The sequence below is a fragment of the Eulemur rufifrons genome, chromosome 29 (assembly GCF_041146395.1).
Source record: "Eulemur rufifrons isolate Redbay chromosome 29, OSU_ERuf_1, whole genome shotgun sequence".
NCBI lineage: Eukaryota > Metazoa > Chordata > Mammalia > Primates > Lemuridae > Eulemur > Eulemur rufifrons.
This window is the reverse complement of record NC_091011.1, coordinates 87,523,046-87,548,874: the sequence shown is the minus strand read 5'-3', so window position 1 is coordinate 87,548,874 and position 25,829 is coordinate 87,523,046. Positions and strand designations below refer to the sequence as shown.

The 25,829-nt window shown below is 36.5% G+C and overlaps 1 protein-coding gene and 1 non-coding gene across 2 annotated transcripts in view; both read right to left on the bottom strand.

Moving 5' to 3' along the window:
* Nucleotides 1-469: 469 nt before the first annotated feature.
* UBN2 (ubinuclein 2) overlaps nucleotides 470-25,829 on the bottom strand; it is a 60,560-nt gene continuing 35,200 nt past the window's right edge. The window contains exons 8-18 of the mRNA XM_069461504.1: nucleotides 25,672-25,801; nucleotides 23,191-23,309; nucleotides 22,150-22,263; nucleotides 21,429-21,572; nucleotides 20,351-20,401; nucleotides 17,472-17,514; nucleotides 14,480-14,530; nucleotides 11,626-13,173; nucleotides 5,223-5,454; nucleotides 4,690-4,779; nucleotides 470-889 (exon numbers count right to left, since the gene is read on the bottom strand). Of these exons, the coding sequence (XP_069317605.1) occupies nucleotides 840-889; nucleotides 4,690-4,779; nucleotides 5,223-5,454; nucleotides 11,626-13,173; nucleotides 14,480-14,530; nucleotides 17,472-17,514; nucleotides 20,351-20,401; nucleotides 21,429-21,572; nucleotides 22,150-22,263; nucleotides 23,191-23,309; nucleotides 25,672-25,801 (2,572 nt within the window). The 3' untranslated portion in view covers nucleotides 470-839. The remainder of the gene's footprint in view (nucleotides 890-4,689; nucleotides 4,780-5,222; nucleotides 5,455-11,625; nucleotides 13,174-14,479; nucleotides 14,531-17,471; nucleotides 17,515-20,350; nucleotides 20,402-21,428; nucleotides 21,573-22,149; nucleotides 22,264-23,190; nucleotides 23,310-25,671; nucleotides 25,802-25,829) is intronic.
* On the bottom strand, nucleotides 17,908-17,969 carry LOC138377709 (U7 small nuclear RNA). Its single transcript, XR_011231865.1, has one exon. It is a non-coding gene; the product is annotated as a U7 small nuclear RNA (small nuclear RNA).

The following is a 25,829-nucleotide window of genomic DNA, read 5'->3' as shown; positions in this document are numbered from 1 at the left end:
TTTTAACATCAAGAATGGAAATAAGAATAACCAGTCAATACCAGATGCACAAATCACCTGAAGAGTTAAGTACCTGCTTCTGAATGGAAGATGAAATTGACCCTTTTACAAAAAGGTGACATCTAGGTTTCGTCTGTTAAGAGCAACAGGCTCAACTTCCTGACTTTGAAAAATCTAGATGATTTAATAATACACATCACTGTGCTAAAATAACTTTCCTGACTCATCTTTAGTCCACTGATTTACGTGGGGAGTTGCTACACACTGGAGAAGATTCAAGTTTGCTCAAGATTTCTGAGGGTATGATATTTCTTCAGCTACTATCTATATTAGACAGAGCCATTAAATTTTTTTGTGGCAAATTTGCTACATAGTCTACTCACATAGACATGATCATTACTCCTGACAAACTGGCCTAATTCCAGATATAGTGCCTTTTATTATGTATTTATGTCTACAAGTGTTCAGATCCAACCCCCAGGATGGATGGAGTTTACCCAAATCCTCTGGACTTCCTTCTTTCTCCCCCCGGGAAAAATCAAATTTGTACATCTGTGGGTTTGACAACTGAGTCTCTCTCAAGTCAGTTAATATAGTAACTTTGTCTTTCTTTAGAAGAGACCAAAAGGTCACTAACTTTGCACAAAAGCATTTTTTCCTCCTGCACCTGGCTTTGCTCAAGTAACGTTTTCTTTTCTTTTTCCTCCTCACCACAGTGCTTGGGACGAGAGAATGTAAACATCGACAGAAACAGCAGCCCTATGACCACATAAGTACTTTCCCATCAGGTAGATTCCATCAGCCAACCAAACGTTTCATCTCCTTTGCTTGCTGGGAAGTCACTGAGATTTCCGTGGTAATTTAGTGTCCCCTTTACTTTGGCCTCCATCTGAGAAAAAGAGATGTTAAATGGGTATGAGTCTGCATGTTATAAAAAATAGATAAGAAAAACAAAGCAAAAAGAACCAATGATCCTCTTATTTCAAATGACTGTGGTTCACAGTTGGTTCTCAGTGTCCTAAATACTATTTCAACAAGTAATTGTCATTTACCTCCTAGCCAATCACGTCAAATGCTGAGAGAGGATCATAAAAGAACCAGAAGACACAATTCCCACCTTTTCAAGGGACCCCCACATCTTTCAATTTCTTTAGACAACAAAGTCAATTTCATTTTCTTGTAATTGAAATTAAATTTCTTGCCAGGATACAGCATTTGATAATTAATTCCCAATTATTTATGTAAATGAATGTAGCACACTGGTAGTGGAAAAAAATCCAGCTGAGTCTCTGTTTTGGTCCTTACCTAGCAGTAAGTGACAGGAAAGTCTGCTACTGGGACCAACGGTTTCTGTTTTTCAGAGACAGGGTCTTGCTACATTGCCTAGGCTGGAGTGCAGTGGCCACTGACAGACATGATCATAGCATACAACAGCCTGGAACCCCTGGCCTCAAGAGATCCTCTCGCCTCAGCCTCCTGAGTAGCTGGGACTATAGGCACATGCCACTGTGCCGGGCTCACAATGGTTTCTATTTTTACATACTGCTGTTTAAATGTTCGTGGGGAAAAATGTTGATTACTCCATTTAAATCTCAGCTAAATTACCTACAAAAACTGGAGAGACAAGAGAAAAAGAGTGTATCTGGGCAAGAGTAGGGCCCAGTGACCTGGAGAGCCAACAGAATATAGAGAAAGTCTCTAACAGGTCACTGCCTTAGCAAGAAAAATGAAGCCCCCAAGATAACCCAAGCCTGATAGAAAAAGATAGGGAAGGAAACCTTTACTTTGAGGGAAAAGGCATGAATGGTAGAAATACACAGGTGAAAAGGAATAAACTATTGCATTACAGTAACAGAATCTTAAGGCTGGGCCGGGCACGGTGGCTCACGCCTGTAATCCTAGCACTCTGGGAGGCCGAGGTGGGCGGATCGTTTGAGCTCAGGAGTTCGAGACCAGCCTGAGCAAGAGCGAGACCCCATCTCTACTAAAAATAGAAAGAAATTATATGGACAGCTAAAAATATATATAGAAAAAATTAGCTGGGCATGGTGGTGCATGCCTGTAGTCCCAGCTACTCGGGAGGCTGAGACAGGAGGATCCCTTGAGCTCAGGAGTTTGAGGTTGCTGTGAGCTAGGCTGACGCCACGGCACTCACTCTAGCCTGGGCAACAAAGTGAGACTCTGTCTCAAAAAAAAAAAATTAAAAAAAAAAAAAAAAAGAATCTTAAGGCTGGAAGAGACCACAAAAGTCACATTGCCAGGTCCACTCATGTGATATCTAAATCAGTCTGGTAAAACATAAAACAAAAAAACTACCTCTATTGAAGAACAGATGTATCAATGAAACAAGATGACTATTTCAAAAGCTGCATAAACAGAATACTGTTAAAATAACTTCAGTGACAACAACTAAGGCTTTTCCATTTATAATATTAAATACCTGCATTTCTAGAGAGAAATGATTTGGTTTAAGGTATAAATTCTTAAGATGGCAAGGCACTTTTTGAATGGGATTTTGCTCAAGAAAGCTTTGGTTAATTAGCAAAATGAAATACTCATATTAACTGGACTGTGAGATTCTTTAGACCATGATTTGGCAAATTACAGCCCAAGGGCCAAATCTGATCTACCATCTGTTTTTGTAAATAAAGTTTTATTGGAACTCAGCCACACTCACTATTTACATATTGTCTAGGGCTATTTTTGTGGTACAAAGGCAGAGTAGTGGTGACAGAGACCATATGGCCTGCAGAGTCTAATATATTTACTATTTGGCCCTTTACAGAAAAATTTTGTTGACCCTTGTTTTAAACTAAATAAAATTAAGAGAATTAACATTAATTGAGCTTTTACTATGTACTTGGTACCATGTTAGAAGCTTTAAATCAATTATTTTTATTAAATTCAAGTATTTTCATTAAATTCTCCTAAGAAGATATTAAAAACATTGTCCCCAATTTACAAGCTAGAGAAGTGATAGTCAAAAAAGTTAAGAAGCTTATTAAAATTGGCAGTTCTGGAATTAAAAATTCCAAGCCTGATTCTCAAGTTCATTGGCTTATACTTTAACGTTTTCAAAATAAAAAGTCTTAAACTTTTAAGCTTCAATTATTTAGAAAATATTGACAGTCATATTTCCTTTTTTCGTCTGGAACAGTGGTGCTACCCAGACAGTAAGATACTTCATATAAGAACCAACTACTGGGGTCTTTTTGAGTCATGAGATCCCGCTTGTCTAATTCCTTGCAGGTGGTCACATTCATGTCAATTTACCCCCTGAGCACACGATCCTCAGCTGGATAAATTATACCAAGGAGTTGTCCACACCCATGGAAGAACTGATTTAGTCACAGAGCAATTCTCCTTTAGCATTTAAACCTAGTCAAAGAGTTGAAAATCAGGATTGCTAATATTTGTGCCTACTTTGTGTTACCTATTTCATGCCAGTGTGGTTCACTTAGGTCTTTTAGAGGATTAATAACCATCTGTTGCCTAAATATTGCTACACAAGCTCCCATCTCTGCATTGTGGTCAACGGTAAACTGGTTCAAAGATCATTTTTAATGCAGTGGCCAAAAACAACAGTGAGGCCCTAGTCGACTTTCAAAGTCAAGAGGGCAGCTAAGCAGTTATTTCTGCTGAACAGATCCTGAAAATGGGCTTCAGAATGGTCTCAGCAGTCTATGGAGGTCAACTGCTGGTGAGAGCAAGAAGCTGGAGGCCAATATGTTATGTATAGTGCCCACTGTCTAATGTCAGATTTCATTTTCTTTATTCTTTCTTGAGAGAGTCTTGCTCTGTCGCCCCATGCTAGAGTGCCATGGCGTCAGCCTAGCTCACAGCAACCTCCAACTCCTGGGCTCAAGTAATCCTTCTGCCTCAGCCTCCTGAGTAGTTGGGACTACAGGTATGTGCCACCATGCCCGGCTAATTTTTTTCTATTTTTAGTAGAGACAGGGTCTCACTCTTGCTCAGACTGGTCTCTAATTCCTGACCTCAAGCAATCCTCCCGCCTCAGCCTCCCAGAGTGCTAGGATTACAGGCGTGAGCTACCATGCCTGGCCCTAATGTCAGATTTCAGAGTGATCTGGATGGGCTTCAAATACATAAGGCATACAGTTTGGGTCATATCTAATCACTGCTAAGATGCAGAAGTTTAATGGTTAAGAATACAGTCCATGAAGTCAGACTTCCTGGGTTTATAGCTCAGATCAAACACTTACTTGTATATTATCTTGGGGCAGTTGCTTACCTCTCTGATTCAGTTTCCTGTCTGTAAAATAGGGATCATCATCCACCATTCAGGGGCTAATGTTGTAAGGATTAAGTTAAGCTAATCCACACAAGCAGTCACAAGACTATCTGGCATTTGGTAAACTTTCAATAAACGTAAATTATTATCACTACTATACATGACTTTTGTTAACTATCTTATGAATCCTCTTCTTATTTGCCATTTCCATATAATAAACACCTTCAACAAAAAGGCTCTTTTCATATGTAACAAAAGATCTCATTTACCTATTTCCTTTCTCTTAAAAGGAATTTGTTGCCAATGAGGATTCAGTCATGAAAATTTGCTTTTTCCAACCTTTGTCATTCCAAATCACACTGATTTCAGGAAAGTATAATCCATATCTATAAACCTACACTATGATAAAGAGATGAAGAAATAGGTGGTTTTCTTACCATTAAATGTTTGTTGTAAGTGTGTAGGCAGAGGTGAGTGGGAAAGTGTTGCTGCATGCTGAGCTCCTGGCTGTAAACCCTTTAGTAAATCTGAGAAGAAAACAGATTTGTTAGTTATCTTATTTAAACTAAGATTTGAGCTCCCTTAGATCAAAATTGAAAATAATTTGATTTATCTAATGCAGGCACAGCCCTGACTTCAAAGGCTTTCTAAAACTAGAGCCATATATTTTTTTAAATTTACATATTTAACTTATATGTGTATACAAAAAACAAACTTGACTTCTTCTTATAAATTTCATTAAGATTGAAATGTGGCATAGATGGCTCATGTTAAAACTGCAAATAAAACCCCATAGTCCAATAATTTGACTTATTATATACAGACGAAATAAACTGCATTTCTTTAAAGAAAAAAACAAAACCCTATAATCTTCATTAACTCCAACTAGACTACTTTTAATTAGAATATATTTGAGACATTTCCTGTTCTATCAAACTAGACAGCCAACTAATTACAGAGCCCCACTTACTCTGAGTTAGGCTATGGTGGAAAGCGGCTGAGGTAGATCCCGAGGTGGTTGTCACTCCAGCGGTGTCCGTTCCAAAGCCAAGTAGCTCCAAGGGAAACTGGAAGGGCATGGTCACTGGAACAAGGCCACCCAGCATCCCAAAAGGAGTCACATTTTGATTTGTTACAGACAAAGGTGATGTCATGAGAGTCAGAGGTGAGGCATTAGCCAATAATGATGCTCCTGCTGTGGACTGTGCAGAAACCAGGGGTCAAAATATGTAAGAAATAAAGTGTTTAACCTAAATTGATTTATTTTCTATAATATCTTCACGGACGCAAGACTGTGTCTTACATCTGCTCTGACAGAAACTTTGTGAGACAGGCTTTTCATTACCACTGTAGACTCCTTAACTGTCATTTTAATGCCGCCTATATTAACAAGCATTCACTCTCTTAATCTATTAATTCCTAACCTTAAATTCCCACCTCTCCAACTTTGTTCCTAGCCCGCAGACCTGAACCAGGAGTAAATAATTACATGCAATTCCAGCTGGGTCTCTGAAAATGCTCACTTTACTATTTGTCTTATAATCTTTTCCTGGCACAGTCCCGGCAGCTGCTATTTTAGACTACTGCTCTTTTAGAGCCTCCTACCTCTGTATCTTTTACTTTCATCACATCACTTTAAAGAGGTGGGGCTATGCCCGATGTTCTTTCTCATTAGCCCTACCTACCCTTCTCCAAAGCTAACCACATGATCTACATACGCCGTGAATCCCACCTTGCAGAACTTTCTTGTACAAACATCTATTAATAGTAATGCATCTTCTCCATGTTTCCTCTGCCTTCTCAGATACAGAGTCTTCATTTCTTTTTACAATCACTCTGTTATTCCAGTTCTTCCCCAACTCCTACCAAAAAACTAATTTATTTCTCTTTCTTTTATTATCAAACACACTGAATGATGGCTTCTATTTTCCACATTTTTAGTCTCTCCTAACTCCTGAAAGCTGGTTTCTACTTACTAATTTTCTAAAATTAGACTCCCTAAAGTAAAAGGTAATTGAGAGGGTATTTTTTCACATTCCCCCACATGGGCTTTGATGCCATGTTTAGGAATAAAAACACTTAAATCAGAAATATCCTAACACTGGTCAGTTTTCACTGAGAAATTACTTAAATATATACTCCTTAAACCACTTTCATTCTTTGAATAATTTTCTATAATTAAATTTTTCCCATTTTGATTTTTTCTTTTCTACGTGCACTTATCAATAAAGATTTGATACAATCAAATTTTCTCAGTATCAGATATTATATATTATAGTTTCTGCCACTTTAAGTTTTCTTTTGTAGCCTTACTTGACCAAATCCAAATTTCCTTGGCCAAAAATTTTACAGTTCTAAATTTGATCAGGAAAACTGAATTCTCTGAATATTTTTAAAGTCAATAATAAATGTCATCTATTGTCAATTTTGTGTTACTTCTACCAATAAGCATTATTAATAAAGAGCTGATTGTTTATTTCTTAATGTGTGAGAAAAATGTAGGCAATTTTCCCATACATATATGCCACATTACCTATATTTGTACCCTTAAGGTCCATGTGACTTCTTAATAAAAAATGAAGAACACCCTCCAGAAGCCTTCTATTCTGGTTCTTCCACAAGAAGAAGAGGAAGGTTGCCTCCCCTTCCCTTTTCTCCTTTATTTGTTATCACTCAAGTTTACATACATAGTTCTGGCCTCTCATCTCAATTTCCATCCTGTCTATCCAAGAGTTCAGTGAATAATTCCACTTGGATATTTAACACTCACCAACGTTATATATCCAAAATTGAAATCATCTTCTCTAATCCCTTCCCCCACTTTCTGTTAACTGCTATCATCAACAGTATCAGTCTTTCCAGCCACTCAGGCTTGAAACCTTAGTTTTCAGACATCATCAAATGAAAGCCAAGATGAGCTCATAGCCAACAAACCCATTCTTTTTTACCAAAACCTACTTTTACACTTAAGTACAAATCTTCACCAATTCATACTTGGACCTGACAGCTTTTCTTATTTGCCAGTTTTTTCTTCTACTGTGCCAACCACGATATACAAAACTGGATGCATTTAGGAAAAAAACTACCAAATTAGAAATAACATCTTAAAGCAACTAGGATAGAAAGGATCCTGTATCAATTTAAAAATTAACAAGAGTTGTTTCTCCTTTTTAATTATAATTCTATTGTAGCCTTAGGATGATAAGGAGTCTCCAAGGCTGTGTGCTCCAACTGGAGTCCTCTAGTGAGGAAATACTGTTAATAAGGAGACCCTTTTAAAGCTTTTCTGGAGGAATCTAACTGAAGCACTAAAATATATGGAAAATGTAAATTAGGGCAATTTACACAATTAAATAACTTGAGTATTAGCAATAAAAAAATACCATCACATAACTAGTATTTTATATTATACTTTCAAAGAACTTTCATGTCCACTTTGTTTATAAATCTAAATTGAAACATCAGATAATCTAAATGTGACACGGGCATTTATAAATTTCTCTATCCTAAAAGATCTGGAGACCTTTCAGAAGTGGGGTATTCCACTGTTGGTATCACTTGGGAGCATACAGGAGAAGCTGTCAGCATGAAGTAGGTAAATAATTCAAGATAATGCCCCATTATCAAAAATACTTTGCATGATCTCTACATTTCATTCCCAGGGGAAAATATGAAGAGAAATTTTGGTCTTCCCATAGTGGGCATTAAATCTTTTTTAAAAACACATGTTCTATTTTGGTGAGTGCATTTGCCCCCATTCTCCACACCACCCAGAGTAATCTTTTGAAATGTAAATCAGACCATACCACTCCCCCATTTAAGAACCTCCAACAGCTTCCCACTGTATACAGAATAAAATCCAAAGTCCTCACTGTGGCCCACAAGGTCCTCCCTGGTATGGTTCTTGTCTCTCTCCACAGTCCAGCCAGCAAGCTTTCACTTTAGGCTCTTTTCCCATCTCAGAGTCATTCATTATACTACCGTTCTCTGTGGCCTGGACTGTTTTTTCCTCTTCTTTCCATATGGCTGACTTCTGCTCATTCAATTCTCAGCTCAAACGCTACCTTCTCAAAGGCAGCCTTCCCCAATTCCTTTATCTACATCAGCAGCAATCACTCTCTATCATATCATCCTGTTTTATTTTTTTCATAACACTTTCCTACATGTGTTTTTCTTATCTTCTTACCTAGAATATATGCTCCAGGAGAGCAGGGATATTGAATATGCTGTTCACCCATTTCCCCAGCACCTAGAAGAGTGCCTGGCACATAGTAAACACTCAAAAAACGTTTGCTTAATGAACAACTGATTTTTTTAAAGTGGCAAAGACAGGATTCATAGAAAATCAGTAAGATGAAGAGTTAAGAAAGAAGAGGAAACCCCTGGGTGGAAAGTTATTAAATAGAAAGCAGGTAGAGCTAATAACTTGAACGCAGAAAGATTTTACCATTTGTCATTTGTTAAAGAACCTGTCATTTTTACTCTGCAAATGAGCAGATAGCTGCAGATGCCTTTCAGACAGGAGGTGAATGCTTTGCAAGCATAGATAGGAAATCTGCTTTCAGTGTCGGAGAGCTAAAGACAGGATCTGGAAGCCACAAGGTAGCTAATAAGGCTTGAATGAGATGCTATATTAAAAATAAAAAGAACCTTAGGGTTCACCAAAGGGTAGAAACCACCTTATTCAATTACTGACATTTTCTTCTGTCAAACCAATAAGACAGGGGAAAAAACCCAACAAAAACAGATCAGATATGAAGGCAGGAATCCTCAAGTCTCCAAATCATAAAGCCATTTAGGAGAGGAAGAAAACCAGGAGGGAGTAGTTACTTTTCAGAAATACAGATTTTTGCCATGTAGCTTCCATGCTGACAAACCAGTTATTTGTTGGCCAGTATATGGGTTCTTTAGGGATAAATGATCAAATACAGGAAGGTCTTTGGGAACAAAATAGTACTGACAGATTCTGGAGATGACAAAGGATGAAGAAAGATTTAACCTTAAGTTCAAGAAAACAAGTAAAAATAAAAAGCAATTTTTAACTCTAGGAAAAAACCCCAAATTTATAATAAAATTGATAAAATTAAGAGTTTTGCATGTATTATTCTTATTTTAAAATACAGAGAAGAAAAAACTAAGAGAGTTACAAGTAGTTAACACTAGGAAAGAGGATGTGAGGTAGGGAACTGCCATTTCTGTTATAATCCTTTTACTTATTTATCAAATTAAATATGAATTTTAAAAAGAATCAACGTTTCAATAAAGATAGTACAATGTGGATATACTCTCAGACCTTACATATAACTTAAATTTTAACATATAATCCCTAAAATCAATTTGTTTGTTTTGTGTTATTTTCTTATTTCTGATGAAAGTAAAATTATATAGAGAAAACAGCAGTTAATCTTAGATTTCAATTAATGAAGCATCAGTTAATTGAATTTGTTCTACATTAGAATTCTGGAATCAAGTCATTCCTAAGCCTACATTAGTGGCAGAATGATGATTTGGATTTTTTTTTTTTTTTTTTTTTTTGAGACAATGTCTTGCTCTGTTGCGCCGGGTAGAGTGCAGTGTTGTCATCATAACTCACTGCAACCTCAAACACCTAGGCTCAAGCGATCCTCCTGCCTCAGTCTCCTGAGTAACTGGGACTACAGGCGCACGCCACGACGCCTGGCTAATTTTTCTATTTTTAGTAGAGACGGGGTCTTGCTCTTGCTCTTGCTCTTGCTCAGGCTGGTGTTGAACTCCTGAGCTCAAGCGATTCTCCTGCCTCAGCCTCCCAGAGTGCTAGGATTATAGGCATGAGTCACCTCGCCTGGCCAATTTGGGTGTTAAAGCATAATCAATATCAGCCCTTAGACTGTTCTGAACAGCAGGAAACCTCTACAAATAGCAAGTGGAAAATCCTTTCATTAGATGTTCCTGTTCCACATAAACAGGAGGCAGTACAAAGAACACTTCTTTAGACAATAGAATTCCATAAATCAATTAAGTCATGTTTTCAAAGAATAAGAACCCCCAAATTTGCACATCATAAAATGGTATATTTTTTAAAAAGCTGGTTATGAAACAGAGTATTATATAAAACATACTTTCTTGAAGAGTCTAAGACAGTACTTACAAAGTACAAATAGTGTTGGGATGATAGGTGATTTTTATCTTTATTTTTCTAAATTTGCCTACAGTGAACATGTATTACTTTCAGGGGAGAAAAACAGTTAAAGAAGCCAAATCATTAATATGAAAGACAAATCTGAGAAAGTGTCAGAATACAAAGAAGTAGCAGAGAGATGAAAACAGTAGGAGTAGATGATATGGAAGACATAGAAATGAAATATATGAATAATAAAGAGTTCTCAAAAAACCTAGGATAAATGAATGAGAAACAATAATCAGATATATAACAGAACAAAATATTCTTGAGCTAAAAAAAAGCCAGGTCTGAGACTGAAAGGTGTTACTATGTTCTAGGTACACAATTAATGAAACCTAGAAAAACCCCTAGTCATAGTCTGGGGACACTTTAATTTCAAGGAAAAAAGAAAATCCTACTAGCATTTAGGCAAAGAAAATGCATTCCTTATAAGGGAACAAAAAACCAGAATGGCCTCAGACTTCTCTATAATCCTAAATACTAAGCAAGGATTAGTGGAGCAGTTATTTACAAAATTTTGAGTAGAAAAGTTAGTGAGCAAAGAAGACTATACCTACTCAAGCGTGACAGCACAGAAAGAAATTATCAGGTACATATGAGCTAAGGTAAAATAACACTTGTGTTACCCTTCTTGAAAAGATTCCTTAAGTGAGGCACTCGGCTAATTGAGAGATAAGTTTAAATTAAAAACTCATGAATGGGGAAACTGTGGTATAAAAGGACTACTAACACTAACTTGACACAGAGAATTATACATAACTATAAAATTCATGCAAAATAAAAATTTTATTTGAGAAAATGGTTTAAGAAAAATCATGAATGTATAAATTTGGTTAAATAAAAAAATAAAGTTGGCAGGAAAAAAAGGGAAAAGACAAGTGAACGTATGTTAAATTCATAAATTACTACTTTGTTCTGGACTTTAATAAGAGATATGGTTTTAAATATGTATTTTAGTTGTGTTTTAAAAAAATTTTTAAGTAAGCATGTGATACTTTGCTTGGGAAAAGAAATTCATATCCCAAAATAAACCTCCTCCGCAAGTGTGTTCAACTGCTGCTGTGATATCAACATCACGAACATTTCATGGCCATATACTGTAAGAAGCCTATTGATAAATAATCTATATATTATAATAAGCTTATTAAAGTGACTCACAAGAAAGATTATAAAATCTTACATTTTATCACATGAATGCACAGAACATACATACCTGCACACTGGCTGTTACCGCTGAAGACCCTGAGGCAGAGGATGGTCTATGTGGAGTAGACAACGGTTTAGTAGCACCCTGTGTTCCACTTCCTGTTCCCCCAGATAGACTAGTCCTTTTAGTTCCGCTTGAGTTAAGGTTGCTACCTCTGCTGGCAGGTACATTCATTGCAATTCCACTCAAGCTGTTCTTCCCAACAGTTCCAGTGGATGATGAGTTTGTTAGCTTTGAAGGGGCCTGGAGATTTTTTGTAGACGGAAGGCCTGATGTGCGATTAGCGGGCAATAAATTCAAGGTGGGAGACTGTCTGCTGATGTTTATTCCACTGGGCTGTTTATGGACTAGGTTGTTACTACTGGGGTGGCTACTCTGGGCTACTAGCGCATTTGGACTGGAAGAACTTGGGGCTACAGTAGGCTTGGGAGTTGGGTTGGATTTAGAAATAAGTTTAGATGATACTGAAGGCTTTGCTGATAGAGAGGGCTTAGGTGAGGCAGAAGGCTTAGGTGAGGGCAAGGGTTTAGGGGATGTTGCAGGCTTGGGAGATGCGGCAAGTTTGGGGGATGCAGCCATTGAGAAGGGAGATTTGAAACCCTGCGTGGAGATTTGTGACACCATAGCCTTGGCTAAATAGTTACTGGAGGTAGTGGTGCTAGGTGCTGTCCTAGAAACCAGGGGGTGGGACCCTTGAGAACCATTTCCAGATGAGGGGGTAGATAAGGGAAGGCGGTACATAAGTGGCTTATCTGAAGTCTTAATAAGTGGGGATGAACAGGAAAGTTGGGGATTATTACTTAATTTTACCACTGGGTTGGTCTGTGATTTACTAATGGTTGCTTGTAATGGAGACACGTAGTTCTGTTGGACAGCAGAATGCTGGTGCACCTTTGTTACTTGTGTTAACGAAGAAGCATCTTGGGCCTCGGGTGTTCCCAGAGTATGAGAGGAGGCAGCAATTTGGGCTTGGGATGAGGAGACGTGAGTCTGTGAAGAGGAAGAAGCATGAATCTGGCTTGACCTCTGTAGTCCTTGCTGAAGTAGCCTGGCTGGCAATGGTTCTAAAGAAACTTTAGGGTTCTGAATTGAAGAACCAGCAATAAGGCCTGAAGAGATGCCAGTATGAGCTAAATCCTGGGGTTTCTTTGGTACTGGCCCTGTGTGACCAGCAATAAGACTTGAAGAATGTGCAGTCTGAGTAGAATCTAGTTTTTTAGGAGTAGCCAGTGGCAGCTTACTCATGATACTTGCTAATTTTTCTTCTCTCAGTCCTGGACGAGGTTTTGTAGTTGGCATGCTTATCCTTGAGCCAATTGGAGGGCCCTTGTTCCCATTGTTGATAACAGCTAAAGCCTCAGAAACAAGATCCAGTGAAGGTGAATGGAAAGAAAGTTCTTCATCCAGCGAGTCATCAAGGCAGATGGTTTCTTGGGCTGGTGCGGAGCTAGAGCTGGCTGCAGCAACAGCAGATGTGCTAGAGCTCGTTGGAGGACCACCAACTGAAGCCACCAAGGACGCAGGAGTTTTCTGGTCCTTTTTTGGACTAGATTCCTAGCACAAGCAGCATGATATTAGAAAAAATAGAAATGGTTAATAAAGAATTATAAAGTTAATTTTAAAGAACTAAGAAATTCTCATGATAATTGCTGCCATACTGTGGTGAGCCATTCTAAGAAAAGGGCCTTTATGTTTTTTTTTTTTTTTTTAACATTTTCTCCCCAACGAACAAATAAGTTGTATAAGAAAAGAGCTTAAAACCAAGTGAAAGGAACATTAACACTCTAATTACATTACTGATGAGACCCTCTACCACCTGTATCAGATCTTTAGATCCTATTCCAAATCCACCTATTCAAACACTATTCTCTTTTTATTCTCCTTATATTCAGGAGAAATTCTGCCTTTATATTAAGACTCCTTCCTCTTGTCTAGTGTGGTGCACTAGGATGGTGACCCTCACTTTCCACTTCCTTGCATTCTCTGTCCTGCAGCTACCCATAGCTAGTACATAGAGAAAGTGGCACATCAAAATGGCAGATGATTCAATCCAACCATACTTAAATTATGTTTTTTATTCAATAGATGAATTTGTAATTTATTTGTAATTTATTCAACATATATTTACTAAGTGTCCACTATGAGCAAGGCTCTATGCTAAGAAAACAAGGTATTAAGAATTAAAACTGGCTGGGCGAGGTGGCTCACGCCTGTAATCCTAGCATTCTGGGAGGCCAACATGGGCGGATCGTTTGAGCTCAGGAGTTCGAGACCAGCCTGAGCAAGAGCGAGACCCCGTCTCTACTAAAAACAGAAAGAAACTAGCTGGACAACTAAAAATATATAGAAAAAATTAGCTGGGTATGGTGGCGCATGCCTGTAGTCCCAGCTACTCAGGAGGCTGAGGGAGGAGGATCACTTGAGCCCAGGAGTTTGAGGTTGCTGTGAGCTAGGCTGACGCCACGGCACTCTAGCCCAGGCAACAGAGACTCTGTCTCAAAAAAGAAAAGAAAAGAAAAGAAAACTCTTAATACCTAGGGGTTTTCTAAAAAAGAAAAAAAAAAAAAAACAAACCCAAACCAAAAAAAAAAAAACCACAAACTTAAAATTCCAGGAAGAGATGAGAATTAGACAACAGTTTATAATATTTAAAGAGCAAGAGAATTAAAAAGCAACTGTTTCTGTTTTTTAGAGAAATATAAAGTATTTGGCTCATTTCATTTTTAAGATTAAGAAAAAACAATTACATAAAAGTCATTTCAAAATCTCTTCAGTTGGTTTCTTAAAAACAAACAAACCCAAATAAACCCAAACCCAGAATGTTTTATTGTATATGGATTTATACAACTATAGCACTTACCTTAAGCATAGTGGGAAAAGAATGGAAAGGAAGGGTCTTTACCATCACCTCCTAAGGTATTACAGTAAGGAAGCTGTTAAGAATGTTGTTATACTCTAACTTCCTTAGCAGAAAGCTAAGCTTTTATTCTAAACCCCCTGATTAAAAACCTTAGTGCCCATCGGAAGCGTGTGGTTTAATTACATTAAGGTCACAATTGTCTATTAAGATGAATGGATAACACAGATGAGACACACGTTTGCTTTGACACACCATACAATTACATGATCAGTGAAAATTCCATCATTGTAAAAAGTACAGAACTGACGGTAAGTAAATGTATCAGAATACTGGAAGTATTATTAGTATAAAATTGCTGTTTTTAAATAACTTTTTATTATCAATTTTTTCTTTGTAAAAATAACATTAAATCCACCCAATAGAATACTGTATAGATTTATATTGGCAGAGAAAATTGTTCATGATATATAATTGAGTCAAAAAAGCAGGTTATCTCATTTATATGGAATGTTAATTCAATAAATGAATGGATGGTTGATGGATGGATGGAAAGGAGGGAGGAACAGGGATCCAGAGAAGAGAAGGCAGATACGCACCAGAAAGTCAGGAGCTTTTTTGCTCTAAGTGAGGAGAAATTTCTGGATACTTTTACATTTCTCCTTCTTATATTTCTGTATTATTTGTCTTTTCTACTATAGGCATTTCCATTTTTTTTTTTTTTTTTTGAGACAGAGTCTCACTCTGTTGCCCGGGCTAGAGTGCTGTGGAGTCAGCCTAGCTCACAGCAACCTCCAACTCCTGGGCTCAAGCAATCCTCCTGCCTCAGCCTCCCGAGTAGCTGGGACTACAGGCATGTGCCACCATGCCCGGCTAATTTTTTCTATATATTTTTAGTTGTCCAGCTAATTTCTTTCTATTTTTAGTAGAGACGGGGTCTCGCTCTTGCTCAGGCTGGTCTCGAACTCCTGACCTTGAGCCATCCACCCACCTCGGCCTCCCAGAGTGCTAGGATCACAGGCGTGAGCCACCACGCCCGGCCTAGGCATTTCCTTATATTACCTTTATAACCAAAAAAAAGTATGACAGGGTAAGGGTAGAAAATAAAACATTAATAAAGCTTTTCCATTCTTGGAAAAGGAAAAAGTTTAATCCCTGAGAAGCAAACAAATGAAAAAAACTGATGATTCCTCCGTATCATCCAAATACATCCATTAGAATTCTGATAAATTTCCTACCCAATTATTCTACTAATCATATGTTTGAATAGATGTACCAAAATCTAACCAATCCTTTATGAGGGGTATTAAGTGTTTAATATTCTAATAACAATGAAGTCAAGTGTCAAAGTCTCAACACAACAGATTTAATGAAAGATTGGCTATTATCTCGATTAGAAGACAAAGTAGGTTACTAAGAACTATTTACTCTGTATTTAAAGAGGCTCTAAACCAAAAGCTTGGAAGGCCACAGAGGAAAGAATACTAACCTGGCCATAATCTCACAAGCAAAGAAACTCATGTGTTCAAAGAGATGAAAGCTATGGAGAATAGTCTAAAACCTAAAAAGTGTGGGCTTTCATTAAAATTTTAATTTCAAATGATTGTGGATTTTATTTCTAGAAGTTATACTTGGTTCTCTTTCAAATCTATTTTGTTTATTTTTACAGGATATTTTTTACTCTCTCTTCTACTTCATTAAATAATTAAAAATTTTTTTTTTTTTTTTTTTTTTGTTGAGACAGAGTCTCACTTTGTTGCCCAGGCTAGAGTGAGTGCCGTGGCGTCAGCTTAGCTCACAGCAACCTCAGACTCCTCGGCTTAAGCGATCCTACTGCCTCAGCCTCCCGAGTAGCTGGGACTACAGGCATGCGCCACTATGCCCGGCTAATTTTTTCTATATAGATTTTTAGTTGTCCATATAATGTCTTTCTATTTTTAGTAGAGATGGGGTCTCGCTCAGGCTGGTCTCGAACTCCTGACCTTGAGCAATCCACCCGCCTCGGCCTCCCAGAGTGCTAGGATTACAGGCGTGAGCCACCGCGCCCGGCCAATAATTAAAAATTTTAAGTAAAATTATTTTATGTTCTAAACCCAACAAATCCACCATATGCCTTTCTTAGGGATCTAATTCTGTTGTTTATTGTGAGTTACTCTCACTCACAGTAACTTCTTTGCTCATGTACTCTGTATTCTAGACTGTAAACTCAGGTCTGACATGGATTACAGGTGGCAAGCCTTTGAGGCCTAGGAAGAGAGCACATTATAGCAGGGAGAATTTGCTTTCCCCAGTTGCCCTGGGTTATTATCAATCTGATAACTTTAAGTTAGTATCTCAGCTTGGAGTTTTCCCAGATTGTACAGGTAGTATAAATTAAACTTCTAAACCAGGGAAATTTTTCAGGGAAGAATTTCTTCCTCCAATCCAGAATCCAGGCCAAAAAGGTACTTTTCTTAATCTTTCTGCTGGTAGGTAGATTTTTTTCTAGTCCTTTCTTTTATTAAAGATGTTATCCTTTGAGGGCCCAGCTTTATGCAAGTTTCATTCTAATTTCTGACCTATACAAGCCCAAGAAAACCTGATCTGTTACGCTTTAAGAAGAAATGTAAAAAGGTGACGGACAGAAAGTGGTAAATGCCCCCAAAGGCAACCAAAGTTTAAGCAACAAATTAACACTCTGTCAGCTCCTTCTTTGTTTTTGGCCTCTTTCACAATTGTAGTCTCAGCTACGCTTTTAAAGGATATTTGTTATATTTTATCCAGCATTTCTATGTAGAATTAAGTTAAGCCTTACAATTTAATTAATGAACGCAAATTTCCCACTGCTACACAGTCATCTATTCTCCCAAATACAAAGGTCCTAGGATTCTTACAAAGTTGAAAATACCCATCTTATAGTACCTATTGACCTTTGCTAAATATATTCTTTTCATCTTAAGAATGTATTTCAACATTCACCAATTATGACTAATTAAAGATTTGGTTCAATACTTACTTTTACTTTGGGTTTAGGTGCAGGAATCACCTTTTTCTTTGCCCTAAAAGGTTAAAAAAGAGGCCATTTTAGTAGTAGTTATATCACTCATTAGAAAATTATAACATATAGACTTTTAATTATGTGGGTAAACAATTTCTTCTGCTATTTGGAAAACTCTTTGAAGAGAGGAACTATATATAAATGCTCAGTTTACATGTGAATACAAGCAACATTTTCCCTAATTCAGATTAATGGGAAGAAAAACTAAACAATTAGTAAAATATGAAATGTAAATGATATTTTAAAAAACTTAAATATGAATACAAAAAACATAACTCAAAACAGGCTAATAAAGCTGTCTAAGGGGACTCACTTCAAAAAACTGGTAAGCATCTACAATTATTTGTAGGAAATTAGAGCTTTAAGGAACTTCAAGCTCAAATTGTTTATTTTTTTGGGTCTACCGGTGAGGATCAGAAAACCTGCTAGACAAATTTTAAAAGAGCTGTAACACTTTCAAGCTCAAATTAAACCTTGCCAAGAAGCTGTGAATGAGACTTAAAGAACTTTTTAATATAAAAATTCAAATAAAAAAATGTCAAAATGACACGGGGGAAAAAAAGTAAGAAAAATGACTGTGGAACCTTAGATCTTTTAGAAACAAGTGAGAAAAGGTTTGAAGATTTAAAAAATCTTATGAGTCCTATATAGTAAGAGAAAGTGCTCAAGTGTTTGTTAAATAATTAAAGTATTGATAAGCTAAAACCCCTCACCTTGTGCAACTATTCCTACTTTACTAGGTTAAAATGTCATTAATTAGATTAACAAGTATCTTGATTAAAACTGTCAATTTACAACTTCATTAAGGAAATCATAATTTTCAAAGTTTTTTTTTGATGAAAACCACTTGGGCAAAAGACCTCCAGCCCCATCTAGCCCATAGATTTTTACTTTCTGGTACAAAACAAAACAAAAATAAGTGATGATAATGAAGCTATTAAAAAAAATGAGGGAGAGGACCTACATTAACATCTCTAGAATTCAAGGAATGAGTTATTAATACCTGAATTGTAATGCATATGTGGGTTTAGAACTACAGTGTCTCCCCCTTATCCAAGGTTTCAGTTTCCTGTTTCAGTTACCCACAGTCAACCAAAGTCTGAAAATATTAAATGGAATATTCCAAAAATAGAGAATCACATTCACATAACTTTTACTACTATATATTGTTTAAAATGTTCTATTTTATTATTAGTTATTGTTGTTAATCTCTTACTATGCCTAATTTATAAATTAAATTATCGTAAGTATGTATGCATAGGAAAAAACATAGTATCTATAGGATTTGGTACTCTCCGCAGCTTCAGGCATCCACTGGGGGTCTTGAAACATATTCCCCAAGGATAAGGGGGGGCTACTTACTGTTTAGGAAAATTAAAACCATAAATACTATCGACACAAATACGTATGTATATAAAATTTATTTGAAGAATAACAAACCACTTGCAACAAAGTAAACCTATAATGTATGAAACCAAACTACTTAAAATTTACACTCAAAAAACGAGAATAAAAACTAAAAACCACAACCAATTCAATACATCCTTGATGATATACAGCTGACCCTTGAACAACACATGTTCGAACTCAAGTGTCCATTTATATGCAGATTTTCTTCCACCTCTGCCATCCCTAAGACAGTAAGATAGTAAGGCCCTCCTCTTCCTCAGCCTACTCAATGGGAAGACAAGGATAAAGGCCTTTATGATGATCCACTTCTACTTAAAAGACAGTAAATATATTTTCTCTTCCTTATGATTTTTAAAATAACATTTCTTTTCTCTAGCTTAAGAATAGAGTATATCATACATATAATGTACAAAATATGTGTTAAAATGTACAAAATATGTGTTAATGGACTGTTTATGCTATCAGTAAGGCTTTTTGGTCAAGAGTAGGCTACTAGCAGTTAGGTTTTGGGGAGTCAAAAGTTATACATGGATGCCTGATTGCATGGCAGTTGGTACCCCTATGCCAGCAATGTTCACGGGTCAACTGCACTAACAGTGTGTCCTTCCCCAAAACTAAAAAATTCCTATACAACTATATATGAGAGGAGGAATTTTATAATGTTGCCCAAAGGATGTTAAACAGATCTCTTAGCAGAACATTGAATTAAAGCTTTCAGTAACTTGCTAATTTTTAATAACCCTAAAACCACACTTGTAGGCTACAGAGTAGTTCTTCTAAGCTGTAGGTAAAAATAAAACTCTTGTGGAGTTGACCAATATTCACCCAAAAGTGTAACCACAGAAAAAACCTGCCTTTTTATTGTATGTCAGGGAATAAGAGATCTTTCTCTAATAATCACATCACTAAGGAAATATTCAGCTTTGAACAGAAGGAAGGACATGAAGAGTAGGTTAATTTTGTGGCATACAACCCTCTGTAGGGCAAGGAAGGTCGGTATGTATAAGGATCTGTCCTGGGAAGCTCAGGGCAGCAGAGGCCTGTGGGTTACCCATGCAGATGGCCATGAAGAGGTCGAGAAAAAAGACACAAAAAGACTGGAAAATGGCCCAGGTACAAAGGAAAACCCCTGGGCCATCTTGCTTCTAGGGCTCCCGACTAACAGAATCCCAGGCTGGTATGTGTCACAATGTGGATTTAGTAGGTGTTTAGAGAATAGCCTGACAGCTATTTCAATAGATAAATGTGTTCTGAGGTCCAAACAGTCAAAATGACTGTTTTTTTTAAGATGGTGGTAAAATGGAGATTGCCTACATGTACATTTAAGTTCTACTTCAACTAGCATTTAATACATGATACTTTTGTTTCTTAAAGCACATAATGTGAATAAAAATAAAGGAAGCAATCTGGAATCTGCATTTACTCACGGAGCAGAAGTAAGATGGTTATGTACACTTCGGCTTTCCTTAAAAAGCATTCTGGAAAAATTAAAAGGACACAGTTATTTTTCGTAACAGAAAATATGATACTTGTTTTATGTATTTTTAATCACTTGACTTTCAATAGGCTGTTACTTATACAACAAGTTGTAATGGTACAAATATACTAAATAATGTACTTTATGGAGAATTTTTTATCACCTCTATTTATTGAAATCTTTTAATAGATGGATAGATCTTTTTTGTTGATTTAAGAGGAAGCACTCTAAGATCATAGGTTGAGATAGCCAAGTTTATCAATTTTTACATTCTTAACTCTTGAGGGCTACCTTTAGTTTCTTAAGATACCACTCTCTATACTGACTCTTTTGAGCGGAACCTAAGGCTGTGTCTCCTTTCCTATGCTCTAAATGCCTTATTCAGTTCCTTATCTTCACATTACCCATATGAAGTTCCCCATCCAAAGTTCATAACCCTTTGGAAGTCTTCCTCCCTTCCCTTTTCTCTACCAGTAATTCAGGTGCAAAAAAGAAAAAGCACTCGATAAAAAAATCACCTTTATGCCTATCTCTACATCTCTATGTCTATGTGACTAATTGGTTTGTCTTTTTTTTTTTTATTTCAGCATATTATGGGAGTATAAATGTTTAGGTTACATATATTGCCTTTGCCCCATTTGAGTCAGAACTTCAAGCATACCCATCCCCCAGATGGTATGCAATGCACCCACTAGGTGTGAATATATCCACCCCCCCGCCCCCTTCCCACTTGCCTGATACCCGGTGAATATTACTACTAAATGTGCACGTAAGTGTTGATCAGTTAATACCAATTTGATGGTAAGCACATGTGGTGCTTGTTTTTCCATTCTTGTGACACTTTTAAGTGCCTGACATTTTCAAACCAAAGATCATCTGAGATAACTGTACAGGATGTTGAACACATATGTTCTTAGCAAAATCAATGTCACGTGTGTGTGTGTCTGTGTGTGTGTGTGTGTCTGTGTATCTTTAATAATAGCAATAAGAAGAAAGTAAAATAAAATCCAGGAAGTCACATTTCTTACCTTGCCTGCATCCAGCCCTTAGGCCACAAGGGTTTCACCTCTGTCTCCATAAAGGATTTAAGATAATCCTCAGCAGATTGGCTTTTATTTGGCTCTAACTCATAGCATCCCAATTTGATCTCAACAAGGTTACATAACAAAGTTCTAAACAGATTGAAAAAAAATACATATATATAAAAATCTGACTATAAAACTGTAGAAAATTAAGTTTGAAACTGATTTATCAAAAAGCACATAAATCTGACAGCAATAATACAGAATATTATCTAAAGAATTCAGAAAATGACATGAAGATAAATAATTTCCAACATACATCATTCACTGCACTATAGTCAAACCCTCAATATAAAAAAAATTTCCTTTGATAACTTTAATCAAGGCACTAAAGATTAAAAGAGATAGTTCTCTACTTGGGGTATAAAAGTATTGGTAAGAGAGATGGCTAAAGAAAGTCTACTGAGCATTTCACCTTCTGAAACCAGTATGACTTACAATATTAGAAGGTTAGCTTATAAAAAGTATTACAGTGTATGTGAAAATAAAAGTGATAATACTCTAAGGATATTAGGACCAAATTAATTTTCTTTTGAATAATTTTTCCCACAATACTAATTTTTGGTTGCTTCCAATCTAGTTTTATATTTACCACAGATTCTCTTTGCTAGGAATCTTACTTCTGTATTATATGTTTGGTTAAAAGTAAAAATTTATTAAATCTTACCTGATGGTGTCATCCCAATGGAATTTCTTTCTTGGTCCTATGACACGTTTCCCTGGTTTCTCATCATCATCTTCCTCGGATCCATTTTTTTCTCGTTCTTCATCTGTTTGCAATCTAAAAATGAAAAACATTTTATGAAGTGAAGTTTTAACCCTACATAGCCTATAATATGCTCCATAAACACTTGCTGAATTGCTTAATCAGTAATTAACTCAACTTTAAAAACTCTGAAAATTACTATTTCCTTAATGAAGTTGTAATTCGAGAGTTTTAATCAAGATACTTGTTAATTTAATTGATGACATTTTAACCTAGTGAAGAAGGAATATTCCCACAAGGTGAAGTGTTTCAGCTTGTCAGTGCTTTAACTAGTTAACAAACACTTCAGTATTTTCTCTCACTATATAGGACTCAAAGGATTTTTTTAAATCTTCAAACCTTTTCACACTGGTTTCTAAAAGGTCTAAGGTTCCACAGTAATTTATTTTACCTTTTCTTTTCCTCTTGTCATTCTGATATTTTTTTATTTGAATTTTTATAATAAAAAGTTTTTTCTTTAAGTTAAAATCTCATTCACAATTTCTTGGCATGGTTTAATCTGAGCCTGAAGTTCCTTAACTCAAAAGACAGGGTAAATAGGGGATCTACCTTTCCACGTAATACTTTGAATTTGGAGGGAGTTATAAAGTAGTTTGGTAAATAATAAGGTCTTCGAACTATAATATAAAGGCACTCATCATTCAGGTCAGAAAATATTTGTGTCCAACCGTAGCTAGTCAAGTTGGTCAAAATGTGGTATGTTTGAGCAGTGTCAGCTCTTGCTCAGCTCACATCCACACATGTAATCAACAGATGTCTTTTGCCTTTGACTCCAAAGCAACTGAGTGGGAAGTGACACGTCATTTAGAAAACATTCAATTATATCATGTCAGTACTGTATATGGATTTCTACTTGAAGACGAGGTCCATGCAGCACCAACCCCTAACAACTAAAAGTAGTCATCAAATGCAAAAGTCAGCCCAAATAGAAGAGACACATACTTGGCACACTTAGCTTGACTACGAGCCTGGCAGTCCTCCTGGTATTTAAATAGCTGTTCAGGCATGACATTGCTAACAGCCAGTTTCAGTTTTTGCAGAGGTTCTCTTAAACGATCATCCTGAGAAAAAACATACTAAAAGTTTTTTTAAACATATTTACAAAATTTATTTTGTAAGCAGATCCTCAAAAGATGAAATTTATGTTTTAGATATTGATTACACATTTGAAATAGTAGCATATTTAAATATGGACAGCACTGACTTTTTATAATGCACACTGGATATAAATTAGGATGACCATATTTCTCAGCCAAGAAAAGCGCCAGTTTTTGCCTACTGCCCTGGCATAATTGTTAACAGTGCTCCTTTACACTCTTTTTGTTTTTTGAGACAGGGTCTTGCTCTGCCTCCCAGGCTAGAGTGCAGTGGCTTCATCATAGCTCACTGCAACCTCAAACTTCTGGGCTTGAGCAATCCCCCTGCCTCAGCCTCCCGAGTAGCTGGGACCACAGGCATGCACAGCCACAGCTGGCTAAGTTTTCTACTTTTTGTAGAGGCAGAGTCTCACTCTTGCTCAGGCTGGGCTCCAACTCCTAGTCTCAAACAATCCTCCTGCCTCAGCCTCCCAAAACACTAGGATTACAGGCGTAAGCCACTTGTGCCCAACTCCTTTACACTCTTAAAAATGCCTCATGGACACTTTATAATACAAATGATTAAATAGAGGAAAAAAAAAACTACTGTAATCCCAGCACTTTGGGAGGCCAAGGCAGGAGAATCATTTGAGGCCTGGGCAACATAGCAAGACCCTGTCTCTACAAAAAAACTGTTTTAAAATTTAACTGGGCATGGTAGCACGTGCCTGTAGTCCTAACTACCCTGGAGACTGAGGCAGAAGGATCACTTGAGGCCAGGAATTCAAGGTTACGGTGAGCTATGATCATGCCATTGCACTCTAGCCTGAGTGACAGAGTGAAAACCTGTCTCAAAAATAAATAAATAAATAATTATACATTGTAAAACTACTACTGGTTAATCCCATTATGATAGGGAGCCAGCACCATAAGAAGAAACACTGCTGTAGAACACACGATTTGGATTAGGTGACTACCAGCAGGATGTTGGCATCCTGTTCTCTCGGTTATTATTAGTAATTGTGATTTATGCTGCAAGCAAAAATGCAAGATCAAGGACAAAGTGAAAGAGGAACCTGGAAATTCTTATTCATATCGATTCAGGGCAAAAAGGAAAGCAAGTAGGTTTGTATCTGACAGCTTTAATTAGCCAATTTATTATTTTCATTTTGCAAGTAACAATGTATATATGTAACTATTTGAAACATACTTTTATCATTATCACAGGTGCAGAAATATTATAAGACTTTGCTTTTCTTCACAGAAACAACTGTTTTTAAAATGTGATTTTTGGTAAAGAGAAAGATTTTTAAAACACAAATAATATTACCAATAAGCAATTTAACCCATTCCATGCATACCAATTAATAAATATATAACACATATGACAGTGTCTGCTATAAAATCCTATTTTAAAAACATGAATCAAGTGTCATAGCTCCTAAATGATCACTTTTGAAGAATTATGTAGCTGAGACTATCTGCCTGGAAACAACCCAAATATCCATCAACAGTAAAGTGGACAAATTAATTGGGATATATTCATACAATGGAGCACTGTATATATAGCAGTAAAAAAATGAATGGATTTCTACTACATATAGACGTAAGATAAAATTGAATTACATAATGTTGAGCGGTAGAAAGTTTCAGAAGAAAACAGAAGAAACATCTCTATATGGAGCTCAAAAATTATGCAAAACTAAATCATACAATATTTAGGGATACATATTTATGTGACTGATACCAAATAAAGAAAAGCAAGGATAAATGTCTTTCTTTCATAACCAAAGGGATATTAAATAACTTCAAATATCACACTTCAAATGTTCCTTAGAAAATGTTATAATCTGCAAAAAGTTGATTTTCTACTTCTAGTTCTTTTTTTATTAGTACCCATTTCTGTCATGTGAACTTACAGCAGTAAGCTCCAACTGCCAATGTCTAAAGGAGCCACGCAAAGGCACAAAATCTGAGACTTCAAACAAATTTCATTTGTTCATTAATTTGCTTTAAATTGAGAAAAAAAGTATAGTTTCTGAAATCAAAATAAGTATTTTATTAATAGATATGAAAGACAAAAAAATGGAGTACTGATATAAATAATTCTGTTTGTCAATCACACCTTAGAAATTCTATGCCTTAGAAAACATTTTTTCTCACAAAACCTATCAATTAAAGTAATTATTTTCAGGGGATCTAACATGTCTTTAATAACCTCCTATGGTTATTAAATACATACAGTATAACCATAAAGCAATTAAGGTGCAAAGGCCCCAGTCAGAAACAAGTCTCTTTACCTTACAGGTTACCAGACCCCAAATGCAGATATTATTCTTCCTCTTACCTGGACATTGAGATGTAATTTCTTCAGACGTTTTACCAGTGTTTCTTTATTGCATGGCACAAAAGCTTCAAGGTGGGAATACACACCACTACGAATGACAGGGCCTAGTTCCTGTAGCTGTAACTCAATGCTGACCAAAAAAAAATCAACAATAAACC